Here is a 13635-nt window from a genome sequence, read left to right on the forward strand (position 1 = left end):
GTGAGAAATGTCGGGTATTTTGCCTGGTTTGTCGATTGTTGAAATTTCAGGCAACTCGATTAATTTTCTACGGTTCGTACGGATCGTTCTATTAATAAGCGGGCCGATGGCGATCGTTATAGGACGATTGAGAACTACTGGCTTTAGGTTGAGCGATAGTGCGCGTCACGAGGACGCTTCGCGCCAGAAATAGGCTCAAACCTCATTATTTTTATTCTTAACCATGAAATTAGCGAGCACACCTCCGACCGTTAGACTTTCGTGCAGCCGTCTGACATTTGTTTCGCTGGCTAACGAACGCCTGCCTGCCTCGAACTTTTATCGGAGAACTATCGCGACTCGAACACCGTTATGGCTGTTCGCCTTCTTTTAAACGATCGAGCCCTGACGTACGAGTCTTTCTTTTCACGACAGGTCCTTTTAAATTTAGAAACGAACCGCTCGCTACACCTAACGACTCCGCCGATCGTTAAACGAACACCGTTCCGACGCCATTTTCAATAGTACCGACGGAAAACCTACATCGATGCTCGACTAAAATAATTAAAACGTAGTCAGAAGGGAATAAAATGTTTTGGCCCGATATTCCGACTCCTCTTTTACCGAAATACGATTTAAAAACTAAACTATAATACTTAATAATAATAGTTAGTAAATGCTACGAATTTCTATCGTTTAACAACTTCTGCGATTCCTATCGTTGTTTGTCTCGTTTTCTCGACAAGACTATTAATTAATTTAATCTATTTTGTCCGAAGTTTATCCCCTACGCTAAATACACTGGTTCTCGTAGATAATTTATCTACATTTCCATAGTGAATTTTTCTATTTTCATGGTTACAAAGTGACCCGAAATATATAATAAAAAAATGAAAATTGTAGAATATATCGCAAGTCTTGTTTTCGAGAGAAAAGTCATCAAAAGTCCGACGTAGCGTCAATATTTAAAAAACAGGGGTACGTTTATTGTTAAAATTACTCACCTGGAGTTCCTCCTTGCACTGGCGTTCCTCTTCGAGACTCATCCGCTTCTCGTGCTTCTTGTAGTAACGCCTCTTGGCAGCTTGTAGGTTGAACCACGTGTACGAGAAAGACTTCACGAATGGTAGGAGGGCCTCAATGAATGGATGGAACTCATCCTGCGAGCAAACGATAACAAACTGATTAGCAACGCGTTTCCCCAAACGCTTTCGACCACCCCCATCCCCCCGGAACGAGATTCGACTACCCTACGCCTCTTCCCTTTGCACGATGTTTACTTCGTTCGCTCTCGAACACGAAAGAACCTTGTCTTTTTTATCAAACAAACGATTTTGCCTCTCAAAACACAATAGAAATAGAAATATTCTTCGATACGATGCTTATTATTTTTTAGTGTGTTTAATGTCAATTATAATTATTAAAATTTGTATATTGTAAACGTTTTAAAGTCACGCAGGTTCGACGGTCACTGGTGACCACCGTCGATTCTCTCGTTCTCGAGGGGTGATTTATTTCTTGTATCTAGTTTCATGCATCGATTGCGTATTAGTTTCATGCAAGCCACTTCGTTTTACCATGCAACGGAGGATCTTTCATTTAACTGTGGAAATCGATCGAAAGAAGCATGCAATTATCGAACACGTATTTAAAAGATATAAAGGATTCAAATTCTCGAAAGTCTCGATTGTTTGGTTTGGCAAAATCAAAAATTAACTTAAATACTAATAAATTATGAAGCAAAGATCGAATTTCCAAAAGCAAAACCCTGGCTCTGAAAAGGTTGGTGCGAACCACCTGTCTGCCCTCTCCGACTCTGGACAACGCAGAAGGCCACGAGGACCGAGACGAAAATAAACCGAAACCAATACAACGAATCGAGTCGCACTTTCGACGCGTCGAAATCTCGTTTGGACGTCGAACGATTTCCCCGGAGCGAACCGGAAGAGAAAGGGTCGCGGACGTCGGAAGGAAGCTCGTCCAGGCTCTCTCTTATCGCAGCTTTCGAGTCTCTTCCGGGACCGAAACGTCGATGAATCCCCCCCTTCCGGTCGCAGGACGAGGGTAAAAAGAGGAAAATAAAAAAAAAAGGCCAAACTCCTCCCCCGTTCGTCGATTGTAGGTCGAGGATCGAGCTTTTGCACAATCTCCGAGAAGAATGGATCCTCGTGTCCCTTTGTGAAGCAAATGCGGGTGGCCATAGAGAATCCTCCCCCGTGACGATGGAGAGGGATGTAAACATCATTTTACGGGAGGATCAATTTTCAGGCGTATATCGACGACCCGACTTCTCTATGGAGCACTCTCGCATGAAAATGAACGCCCGCGGAATATTCATCGTTGGAACAATAACGTACGTGCAGTCTCATCTCCTCCCACACGAACCTAACTCCGCGCAGCCGAGCGAAAGCCATCGAGTTGTAACGACGTGCTTGATCGACGGGTTAATGACGCGCGATGGACGCGTTCGAGGATCGAGATTCTTTTTCCCGCCCTTTTTCCGACTTTCCCGCAGTAAAATGTATCGCGCGAACCACTCAGGGTCCAAGGGAAAAAACTGTCACAATTAAAGGGACACTCTGCAGCGTACGTTCGAAAGAATCAAATTTTCAAAATGGTGTCCAGGGTATCTAGAAATCTACTTGACCGGCTGTTCAAGGTCGTTTATAGAAACCCAGGATAATTTCTTACAATTTTTATTAGAAATTACTCGATTTCAGTGAACCCTAACTCAAGAGTGATTTTTCTTTGTCCCCGCGATGGCTGTCGAGACAAACTGTACCGAATTTGCTCGGTAATTTCGTCGAGTCGTCCCCAGGGACCGGCAATTACGATCTCACGGAATAAGCAACGAGTACAAGGAGCCAGGGAAGAGCAACGGCAAAGGGGAGGGTGGAAGAACACGAGGGTGGGCTGTGAACAAGCGTCAAACGACACGAACCATCGAGTATTCGCAAGCACTGCGGCTGCTGTGGCACACTACCGTCTGTCTGTCCCTCCTGCCGTCCGGCTGTCAGAAGCACCGATTCTCGCAGTAACAACCGTCAGGGTCGCAATACTCCTCCGCCACCCTGTCGCAGATTGATCGTGGCCTCATCTGCACCACTGACTGTCTCTCTCTCTATTCCCCTCCCCTCTGTTTCGCCTGGATCAGTCCGACGAACCGAACCGAGTCGGCTCGATCTCCTCCTTTATCGCCTTTCCCGCGCAAAACTCTCCGCCGACCCTTCGATCTATCGATTCTCGATCCTTTCTTCGGGCTCTCGGAGTACAGATTCGCCCACCTTTCTCTCGTTGACTCTTTTCGTGAAGTATTTATCGGCTCCCTCCTTGCGTCCTGCTCGGATCCTAGCTTCCGATCCTTAAACGGTCGATTCTGTTGCGAGAAAACGGATCTCGATTTGGCGATTTATCGATTTCGTTGAGAAACTTGATCGTGGCTCGCGAAAGGAAAACGTCTTTCGAAAAAAGTTTCGTTTGTTCTAGAACATCACCCCTTTAACTCAAACTCAGTGTAAACAAATTTGTTTTATGCCTTTCTAGCGGTGCACAAGTATTTTTGAATTCTAGCCAGAACGGAGAAGATTATGAGTCCCCACGTACTCGTACTTTAACCCTCGAACGTCTTAACGGGTCCATTTAAATCCAAATCTGAATGTTATTATTCCCAGCTCCAATTGAATTCGTACGTTATTATATATTTGTACATCCTCTGGTAAATAAAAACTAGCACTTCACGACACTGAAACGAACTGTTTGCACGGGTCCAAATGGACCCAGAGTCCGCTGGACGAGGGTTAATTATTATATTACAAACGATAACTGTACAATTGCACCCTGTTTCCAAAAAAATCGAGTCTAGTAAACACGGTTTTATGATGGAGATGCACGAGTCAGAAAGAAAAGCACCACCGAGATCGAATATGGTTTTCAGGCCGAAAATGGCGACGAGTCGTTTGCGTTCGCTCGCTTTGTCGCGCGCGTAACGCTTCGGTTTGCACGTAGGCTCGTGTGGGTACGCGTATCCATACAACACGCCGTTATTTTCGGACGCGAACGAAAATCAAAGGCACTAAAGCGACGTCGTCATCGCGGAAAAGGAAAAGACCGAGACCGGAGCAAGGATGCGGGGCATAGAGGATTCGCAAAAGTACGAACTTTCAAATTTATATAAAATTACTCTGTGGTCTTCGTAAAGTCCAAGCACGAACGGGTCGCAGAAGTAAATTAATCATTCGCAAAAATTGATTCGCAACGATCGAAAGATCGCGAATTTTCTGCCGTGCTAGAAAGAATGCGGCGAATGCAAATTACTCGAGCAAAGGGAACTTTCCGCGGCGATTCCGTGCAGGATTTCAACGTTCCAGAATCAGATAACCCGGTACGTGGCAATCGACGGCGATAAATTCCGAAAAATTGCGAATCTCGCGCTTAAATTGACAGCGACGTTTCGAAGTTTCTTCTGGCCGTGCTAGAGGGACCCTAGAGAAGATTTATCCCTGCTTCTCGACGTCCCAAGGACGGATAAACTAGCGCATAGCAATCGATGACGATGAATTCGGAAAATTGGGAAGTTTGCGTTCGAATTTACACCCACGCCCAGAACTTTTTCTTCGTTAACAAGGCGAGTACGAAATCTTCCGAACACCGATTTAACTGTAACTTTGTATAGGGGTAGATTACGAAACTCAATATTTTTTTAGTTATTCTCATTTAAATCTTTCGAAGCTAGAACATTCAAGAAAATTATAGACGTTTATACGGATTCGTAAGGTTTAAAGAGTTTCGGAGGGCGTCGAACGAGCGCACGTGTCGCGCGAAGCTTCTATTTGCAAGGCGAGCTTTGGTGCGTAGTTGTCGACGATAAATCGCCGCGGATTCTGCGCCCCGCGACTTGTTTATCGCGTCGCGTTGACGGAGACTACGTTTTCACGACGATTTTTGTCCTCCCGTCCCGTGAAAAATGAATCAAAATGCGCGCCCTCCGCGAGAAACGAAAATCGCGTTGAAATCGTCGCGTTTAAATTAAAATTTCTATTCGTTATTACGAGTCTACGAATGGTACTTGTCTAGAAAATCCTGCACTTACTCTTCCTATTCCGAGTTATATCGTCCACGTATCCAATCGTATTAACAAACATATATATATATACACTATCAAACTTTTATACGTCACGTTGTTTCAAATGCAGAGTCCTATAGTTTCTCAACAACCGACTCGTCCAGACGGTCCGCAACAAGTACCATAATAGGTTCTCGGTACCCTTTTCTTACAAATTCTGATCTTAGAGTTAGATCGTATTTGCTAGCTTTTCGATATACAATGTATAATCCCACGAAAGGAGTATTATCATGGTATGCTTTCGATGTAGACTTTCAGCAACAAGTACCATTACCGCATTATAGGTTGTCACGTATTAATTCCGTTCCCCCTAGATCATTCTAAGGATTTGTTACTTTTCCGACACGCAATCTTTTATCGTCTCAAAGGTCTACCGTGAACACGTTAATCATCGTCACGGACCGTTTTCGTTTCGCTCGATCACGATCAAGTTTCGTACTGGAAGCGAATCGACGCTGAATAAAAAAGAAAAAGAACCGAGTCGCTGAAAAGTCGTCGATCACCGAATTTTCTGGCTACTTACTGACGACAGAGAGAGATAAAGAGAAAAAGAGAGAGAGAGAGAGTGTGTGTGTGTGGTTTCGAGCCGTTAGCGATTTCCACGAGAAGGCGAGATCGACTTCCAGCCGCGGGTCGCGCGATCAGCTGATCCTCGCCGGTCGTTCCGGGGAGGAACGAACCGTTGGTGTTCCCGGTGGCGAATTAACCACCGGCGCGGTATTCCTCAGTCACTGATCCGATCGTTTCGATTACACAGGGTACGGGGTTAATCGGCGGTACGGCGGGCCTCGACACTGATCCACTCGATCCGAGGATCTGGTAGCCTGCCAATGGGTTCGCTCGATGACCGAGCGCACTGTGCACCGTTCGACTCGAATCTTCCTTGGAATTTAACGCGCGACCAGGGAAAACGAGACGTCCAACGGGGAATAAACAACCGACGCGACGGAGAACCGAGAGAAAATCAACGAGCACGAGATTAATACGAGACACGGAGGATCGCCAGGGAGGACCGTCGACGTCGGAACGACGGGTACGACGTCGGTCGTCGCGACGACACTGAGACGCCGGCCGTCGGGACGCGCGTATCTGGACGCGCGCCGAAGGCACCGCGCGGCGGCCAGGTACGGCACCCCAAACAGTTATTAATAGCCTCTGTCCTAGCTTACTAGATTTGCCCTCGAACCGACGCAACTTCTACACCCCTCCCCTCCTCCTCTCGACCAACGACCAGCCACCCCCCTCCTCCTCGTTTTCTGCCCGTCCCTCTCTCGAGAGCGCCGCGCTTACCCTCCCTCCGACGCCACTCTTCGACGCGATGCGTCCTCCGGCTCGCGGTCCTTTCTCGCGGATCGAGAGCCACGCTTTCTACAGGGTGTCCCACGTAACTGGCTAAACTTGCAACTCCACTTATACGAACCCAACCGGAGCACAAACGGTTCACCTAACCAGGCAGGTTCATACAATAGCCCAAACCCTTTAGTAAAACAGCAAAAGCAAATAGTTGTCCACTATTATGGACAGAACCTTTAGTAACACTGCAAGATTAAATAATTTTATTCTGGAAGAAGAATCGTTTTTCTATTTTTACTATTCAGAACGAGAGACGCATAGATCTAGAAAATGTCCCTAAAATTGCACAATTTCGAAGTTTATATATTTTCAGTCGATGCCTCTATAGACATATTCCAGTTTTATCGTTGTGTAGTTGTAAAGAAAATAGGCCATTTTTCGGCAGGTGACAGAAGAGTGAAATTTTCGCTGCGACACCGGAGGATGGAGCCTAACAAGGGAATCCCAAGGGACGATCAGCAAATTGCGCGAAACTCGATGAAGAAGGCAATTCGGCACAATTGATTCTTGCCACGTTTTAATCCCCCGTGGAGGCTGCTGTCCTGCCCACCGCTTTCCGCGTCAATAAACCCGCGAAAAAACAATGGAGCCGAGTTTTTCGAAACGCTAAAAATAGTCTCGCATTGTGAATCAACGTTCGATTCTATAGAAACTGAAAAAACACAGCTAAACGTTCGCGTAGCGGGCAAACAGACGAATCGATTCGTCAAGCCTCGATATACTCGCCGAGAAAACAGGTACAAAAACAAAAATTGTTTCCTTACGCTCTAAAAAAATACTAGAAAACTTCCTATAACTGTTCTCTAATTTCTGGGAAAAAAAATCAAAAACTTGGCATTTGAGATGCCCAGAAATGTTTCGCAATATTTTGCAACGTATAGATCTGATATAAAGTTTTTATGCAGCGTTCGATAACTCCTTTTTCCTATTCATTTCTTGAATAGGTAATCATTAATTGATTTAATATTGCAAAAGACCGGAATACTCAATTAGGGCTCGGTGGGATAGTTTTTAAACTGAAAATCAGATTTTGATCTCTCGTAAGAAATGTACATCTCAGTTTACTGTGGTGCGCCATTGGATGTTATACGTCGCGTGTGATTTATGCATGGCGGTGTACCACCATATTTCAGCCAAGTAGCATGACAGTTCTTGAACAAACGATTTTCTAACGGATGGATTAGCCTTGCAAGGACCTATTGACCCGTTTGTCCCGCATATTTAAATCCGCTAAATTTTTAACATATTGTTTATTGGGTAAATCCGTAGAATAATTTATCAATAATTTCTCAACCCTGCCTCTGACGACTCTAAAAGTAATTTTCACCCCTTTAACACGCACGATTGCCGATACAAAAATACGTGTGAAATATTTCCACGAGGTATTAAAAAAATTGTCTTTCCAATCTCTTTTAAATCCCAAGCCCCCTTTCCTAAGGATCGCGTAGCCCAATTTAAAAGACATTATCGTACAAGGGAAACAGAAAGCACCCTAGTCGGTACCAGTAAGCAACAACAAGACCCAAAGCCTCGACGATTCGAAAAGCGTCGTTCCGCTCGCGAATTCCAGGACCCCGGAAAACTCATCCCCCCATAAATTCCCGGAGAGTCGCGATCACGCGTCGCGGGGTTAAGCGTTCCAAAGACCCGACGACAACTCTTCCTCCCCGGAAACAAAGTAGGCAGACACTGGGGAGGGAATGGAAGGGGGGTGGTCGGAGGGTGGATCGGGGGATGAGTCCCGACGCGGAGTCCGCAGTAAGAAACGGACAGCGAGATGTCGGACGTTCGTAGGAGCGTGTTTTGCGGGCCGGTCCGCGTGGCTTGTTCCGCCGGACCGTGGAGGAAAAGGAACAAGAAGAGAGGGTGAGAAGAAGCGACGCCAGCGGCCGGAACAAGCGGAAGAAGAGGAAGAAAAAGAGCAAGATGGAAGGGGTGGCGAGCACGCGGCTGCTGGCGAAGCCGATCGATAGCCAAACTCCTCTACGGACGCCTAAGATAGACACTGACATAGACCTCCGCGTAAATGGAAACGCGTTATGCATGGACCACCCCTTACAGACACGCTCCGCAATTTTTGATACGACTCTTCGCCTCTCTATATGCTTGGACGAGCACCCGACCGGCTCTCACAGATAAAACAGATTGGCTCACCTCCCCCGTATTCTCGGACACTTTTGGAACCGTGAATCCTTCGCGACGATACGACGTCTCCGTCGGAGGAATCTAGACGGAATATTCCATCAACCTGGACCGAACTTTTTCGAGCTTCCATTCAAATCGCGTTCTTTAAGATGCAAGTATGACTTTTAGCGAAGAAGAGAAGAATACTTTGGCGCGATACGGAGAGATGCCAGTCTAACAGAATACAAAATAATGAAAAAAATTCTCAAGGTCATCGAAAGGTCAACTCCCATTTCTACGTTCAGAATTGGAAAATAAAATGTTTCTGCGGTCTATCTGTGTTTTTGTACCTGACGAGGACCACCGGAAGGAGACATCGAAACGTCCGAAAATACTGATTTCCGATAAACGAAGCATTAAAATTCGAACGTCTAAGGAGATTGATGCGTAAGGGAATAAAACGAACCAAAAATAAAGCGGACTCGATTCTGCTGACGTCCTGAAGATATACACGAGGATATTAAATCTCGACGAGTCTCGTAAATTGCAATCCGATCTTCCTAGACTTAAGGTGAGAATAAAATGGGATCAAATCTCTCGAAAATTTCATAGTAATTTTCCGATCATCTATATTTTATTATTCGAGGTATCTATTTATATTGTACTTTTTCATAATGCGATCGACTATCGTGCTATGGAGAGTATAAAAATATTTGAGACGTTGGTGATTTAAAAAAGGATCGGAATTTTCAATCGATTTTCCCGATAAAAATACGAGTCTCTGATCGATGGTGGCATTTGGTAAATAATTATGCGAATAATTTTGATTGCTCGCGATCTCTCAAGAATACATTTTCCCCTGGTGATCGAGGATCGGAGAGACAGGAATCGCGGCGGTAATGCACGCGGCCGACATATCGGAGCACACCACCCCAGAGTAAATATCGTGTTCGCCGCACTAATGACTGTTCTAAGTTTGCTGGAGACGAGGACGCGGGTTCCACGAGGACAACGAACCTCCTCTGGCTATATCCACGCGACATTTCACCGCCTAAGTGGGCTACGAAATTCCGGATCGTCGCGGCAAAAAGTTCTCGAGGCGACTCCCTAAGCGTACACCTAATTGTGCCGAGTCGCAATAGGATCTTTGCTCCTTCGAACCTCCTTTTCTCGATCGAATTCCTTCCAAGTAAGCGTTTACGCTCTGACAGCCGCTGTCACGTCTCCGTGATTTTACCGTTTCGTCGGCAACCTATCTGATTACTAATCTTTTTAATCAATTCTGGTCTTGCAAATTTCTCGTTTGCGCTTATAAAATTTGGATCCCAAGTTATTTGATTGATGTCAGGGACAAGCAAACTAATTTGTCTATGAAACGGTTCGACGAACTTACGAACCGTGGCTCGTAAGTCGGTGGCGATTCGCTTAAAATTTCATCGGTGAGTCAACGCTGTGGAAAAATCCATCTTGGGGCGAATTCCCTCTAATTCATCGTTCGGCTATTAGAAAGCAAGCAACTCGAATCGAGCAAACAAACGGAGCTGCGCGGGGCGTCGATCGAAGGACGATGGCGAGAAAAGCGTAACCGTCGGGGATCGAGCGTAAGATCGAGGCGGCAGAAGGGCGGACCGAACAAGTACAATCTAAATATAAAAAAATGAGATTGCTCGGACCGTGTGACGGCGGTCCCCCGTCGCTCGGTTACGTAACATTTCGTGATTATCGGTATAAATAGGCGTTTCCTTACATAATTAGAGACCGGCCGCGGAGTCCCGGTGGCGGTCGAGCGCGCGCGTGCACGCGACGCCGCGAAAACGAAAGCTGCATTGCTGAAAATCAGCTGACGAGCGAATCGGGGGAATGGAACTCGGCTGCGATCGGGATATGACAAGCACGCGGAACAATCCAGACAGGTTCGCGTGCGCGACGCCAATATACGCGTCCCGACGCGTTTATACGTGCATCGGTATTTTCACGTCGCGCGTCACCGATCGCCTCGCATCGCGAGAATATTGCCTTCCCGACGCCACCGACACCCCGACGCGTAATAAGCCCGACACACCACCACCCCCTACGTTAATCCTCTTTCAACCAGACTCTTTCCGTCCCTCTTCCCTTCTTTCTTTTTCCCTCGCGTGAAAACTTACGAAAGCGCCTTTTGTACGACGAATTAAACGTTGCCCGTAACGCGACTGTCGTTTTATTAACGCGTTCGCCGCTACGCGTCATGCAAAAGTGGCACGTTCTATAAATATAACATTTTTAATCCTTTGCACAGGGAACTTTTTCTTTAAAACTCTAACGAAACAAATGGTTTTTTAAAATTTTGGTTAATAGTTTCGTCCCGAGGCACTGTTAAATGTACCTTCGCCATATTTAAGAAAGCTCATCGAACGCTTTACGGTATGCAGAACTCTAATTATTAGTGAAACGCTTGATTTTTTAGCTCCTTGAAGTAACGTAAACATTTTGCCAAACCTCATGTTCCATTCTATTTCTACCAAAGGGTAATTTATTTGCCCAAATAACATGCTTCTCTGCGATAAAGGGAAGCTTATCTCGACTAGATTAAAGTCGTCTATCGGATCGCAAGGCATATTTCTACCGAACCAGCAACAGAAAGTATGATAAAGGAAAGAGCGATTCGCATTAAACGATATTCCTTCTATTCCTATGCAAGAACAAGACGTAAGCGGAATAAAATAGCAGGATCCTGTCATGTGCGTCGGGTCGATCGTTCTAGAAAGCGCAAAAAGACGCGAGATTGTTGCCAGATTTGACAGCGATCGAGACAAGCACGCAAATACGATTAGAATTTCTAAAAATTGTCGTCGGAACACGGATTTTCGATCGAGTTTCGCGGCTGAATATCGAGAAATTCGATCTCGGAGCAGCGAACACGGCGCTAGCATAATTTAACGAGTGAATCACTGGCTTCGTGAGTTTCCTCGAAAACCGCCGGGAACCGTTTTCACTCTCTCTCTCTCTGTCTCTTTCTCTCTTGCGGCAAAACACCGATGTTTACGTCTCTCCGCACGCGTCGCAATAATCGCGACGTGGAAAACACGACGCTGGTGCACGCGAGTCGCACGTGTTCCACCGAACTCCTCCAATCCCTTCGCCCGTCGCTACCGAATGAGGATAACTATCGCGAGAAAAACCTCGAAAAACTCCCGGACAACGATGCTCGGATAACTGCAAACCACTTTCGATCGGTTGTCATCGCCAATACTCGATCGACACTCGTCACGGTGGTAGTCAATATTAACAGCCGATGACCAAAGACAGGAGCGTATAGTGTCCAGTTTAGTTATCCAAGCATCGGTGTAGGATGAAAAAGAAGGTTTGCGCGTGGAGAGAGACGTCCAAGAGGAAAACGTAGCTGGGTAAAAGGACGTAGGAGGGAAACTCGTGAAACCAGCACACAACAGACACAGAAGTTAGCTCGAAAAGAGTCCCCGAAAGTAAACCCTTGAAAGGAAAACACGTGAGAGGGTCGCGGAAGCGTGAAAGCACGGCACGTCGAGCCGGTGAAAAGCGCGGCTGCGGCATGGCACGGTATAAACACCAACCACTCTCGGAAGCGTTAAAAAGCGTGTTAAGCTCAGCCAGGAAGCGTGAACCGTAAAGAAAACTAGAGGAGCACTGGTTCTGTTGGTGGCGAAAAAGAAGGGGGAAAGTCGAACCACCTGTCCTACGGAAGGGGCCTGCAGGTAAGTCGAGACATCCGGTTCCACCATGCAGCTCCTCAGAGTGTCCGGGATGAACATGAGTAGCTGGGACGTCGGCTGTGGCACAGGCTGAAGCCGGCTTGCACCGCGCTGACGGTCCTCCAGCGAGCGGATACCCGCGGACAGCGTCGTCCTGACGTCGCGTCGCGTCCACGATCAGCGATAAAGGTAGCAGAGTCGAAGCAGGTTGTAATCGCGGACTACGCGTCGCACCGGGTGGACCAGGAACTGGACCAGCGTACCGGACGACTCGGGGACGGTTTCGAATCACCGCAGAAGCGTAAACGGGTCGTCCGAGCGTCGCGCGACGGTGGTCGCTGCCTTCGTTTCTGCCTGGCCGGTTGCCTGGTCGCCGCGGCTGTCCTCGGCGTCGGACGGTCGTCACGGTCGTCCGGTTGGTCCGGTGTCCAGCGACCGCCGCGAGGCGTGTTCCTCCCCTGATCGCGCGCGATCGCGCACCTATCGGCGTGGTTCGCTTTCACGCGGGACTGTTCGGTCGTCGCCGCGGAACCGGTCGCTAAGCTGACGATGTTGCTGCTGCTGATGGTGGTCGCGTCGTTGCTGAACCGTCGGTTGTCGGGTGGTGGTGGAACACCGCACCCAGGCACACGCATCCTATCTAACCACGAGCCACAACTCCTGACTCTCGACTTTAGGCCCTCTCTGTGCTCTCTCGTGCCACGCAAGACGGGGCTCGCTCGCTCGCTCGCACTCGCGCTCTCTCCCTCTCGCTCTCGCTATCCCTAACCCCTCTCCTCCGTGGTTCGTCGTTTTCCCTACCCTCCTCCTCCCTCTGACTCCTCTTTCCCACTCCTCTCCCTTCCTTCGCGGCCAGCTAACCCTTACACGCGACTTTCCGTCCTTCTCTCTTTCTCTTTATATTTTTTACTTTATCGCCGCCGAATCCTCTGACTTTTATGCAACCCTACTTTATTCCCAGACTTTTCTATCCCTCGACTCGACCCTTTTTTCTCGCGCGAACCCGTGGCTTATCCCGTCCGTCTCAGCCACCGCGACGACAACGACCACGACGACGACGACGACGAGACCACGGTCGACCGGGTGTTCCTTCTCGGTTCCTTCTAGCTTCCCGTTCCCGTTCGGGAGACGCCAGGCCCCAGACTACGCCGACTCCGAGCCACCGGCGCTGCGTCGGCGTCGGCGTCGGCGTAAAAAGCACCGGCGTCGCGCAAGCTCGCCGGGAGCGCGCCGCGAGGACGCCTCGATGCGTCCGGACAACGACGGAGAAAGAAAGATAGGACGACGAGAGACGTGGCAAACTTAAGGAATAACAATATTCTAACGGAGCAAGTTTACGGAACAAGA

General features: G+C 47.7%; 1 protein-coding gene across 9 annotated transcripts in view; it reads right to left on the minus strand.

Moving 5' to 3' along the window:
- The window catches only part of Nfi (Nuclear factor I), a 76813-nt gene extending 63398 nt beyond the window's left edge, over positions 1 to 13415 (minus strand). For 4 of the 9 annotated variants that reach the window (XM_076778117.1, XM_076778113.1, XM_076778114.1 and 1 more), the window contains exons 1-2: positions 12268 to 13414; positions 984 to 1139 (exon numbers count right to left, since the gene is read on the minus strand). In XM_076778117.1, coding sequence (XP_076634232.1) covers positions 984 to 1139; positions 12268 to 12348 — 237 coding nt within the window. In that variant the 5' untranslated portion in view covers positions 12349 to 13414. Of the gene's footprint in view, positions 1 to 983; positions 1140 to 2920; positions 3356 to 5624; positions 6220 to 12267 lie in introns of those variants that run through there. The other 5 variants (XM_076778112.1, XM_076778118.1, XM_076778116.1 and 2 more) reach the window with 4 other exon arrangements.
- Positions 13416 to 13635: the final 220 nt, after the last annotated feature.

The sequence above is a fragment of the Colletes latitarsis genome, chromosome 11, assembly GCF_051014445.1.
Source record: "Colletes latitarsis isolate SP2378_abdomen chromosome 11, iyColLati1, whole genome shotgun sequence".
NCBI classification, from domain to species: domain Eukaryota; kingdom Metazoa; phylum Arthropoda; class Insecta; order Hymenoptera; family Colletidae; genus Colletes; species Colletes latitarsis.